General features: G+C 48.0%; 1 protein-coding gene across 3 annotated transcripts in view; it reads left to right on the top strand.

Annotated features, from left to right (window-relative positions):
• ERMAP (erythroblast membrane associated protein (Scianna blood group)) overlaps window positions 1-1,083 on the top strand; it is a 19,999-nt gene that overhangs the window by 9,708 nt on the left and 9,208 nt on the right. For all 3 annotated transcript variants that reach the window (XM_015563179.1, XM_015563180.1, XM_006762589.2), the window contains one exon: window positions 170-451. In XM_015563179.1, coding sequence (XP_015418665.1) covers window positions 170-451 — 282 coding nt within the window. The remainder of the gene's footprint in view (window positions 1-169; window positions 452-1,083) is intronic.

Genomic DNA, 1,083 nt, shown 5'->3' on the forward strand with positions numbered 1-1,083 from the left:
CCAGATGCTCTCATCCCTTTGCGGTGAACAGCGTGGGGTGGGGAGAGCAGGCGTTCACAGTAATTAACAGCCCGCCCCCTGTTCACCCGGAGCCGCCTTGGGAGCCATAAGAGCGCCCTGGCGGGGACCGGGATCTTGCCAAGGCCCTGCCAGCGGCTTTCCTTTCCAGTTCTAGGCTCCGACCCTTACATCCACGTGAAGGGCTACGACGCTGGATGGATCCAGCTGGTGTGCAGGTCGGTGGGATGGTTCCCAAGGCCTTGGGCCGAGTGGAGAGACCCTCAAGGCAGGGTGCTTCCATCTGAACCCCAGGCCCCTTCCCTGGACCACGCTGGGCTCTTCGAAACAGCCGTATCCAGCAAAGTCAGGGACAGCACTGTGGGCAGCGTGTCCTGCACCATCCGCAACGATGCCCTGGGCCAAGAGAAGACCGCAGCCATGGTCATAGCCGGTAAAACTGGGCAGAAAACAGGCTCGAAGCTCAGGGTGGCTCCAGAGAAAACTCTTACCCAAGTGGAAACTTTATAAAGAATTTTTGAATTTTTTAAATACTAAGAATAGCATGTTTATTGTAGGAAACTTAAAAAACAATAGGTTATTTTTAAAAAGAAAAAGAAAAAAAGGCCTGATTTTATAAATTGGAGAGAGTCACTGCTAACATTTTGGGGCATTTCTTTTAGAATTTCTTTCATGGGTGCATCTCTGAGTGTGTATTGATACATATGTGTATTCTTCTGCCTAGGTTGTCCCCCCCTCCACTTACAAGGCCGTGAACATTTTTTTGCCCATGTCCTTAAGCAGTTCTCTGCAACAGATTTTTAAGGGCCGCACAGTATTTCGTTGTGTGGGTATAGCATAGTAAAATTAATCGAAGCCCTATTTCTTGATATCTGAATGGTTTAGACTTTTCCTGTAACAATGCAGTGAACAACTTTGCACATAACTTGGAGACTGTTCTGACTATTTTCTTAGAATGTGTTCCTAGAACTAGGATTAATGCACCAAAGGGTTACGAACCTTTTAAAGACCCTTGAAACATGGAGCCGTGTGGCAGAGAAGCGTGGTTTTAGAGCCAAGAAAGAG

Source organism: Myotis davidii, unplaced genomic scaffold, assembly GCF_000327345.1.
Source record: "Myotis davidii unplaced genomic scaffold, ASM32734v1 scaffold458, whole genome shotgun sequence".
NCBI classification, from domain to species: Eukaryota; Metazoa; Chordata; class Mammalia; order Chiroptera; family Vespertilionidae; genus Myotis; species Myotis davidii.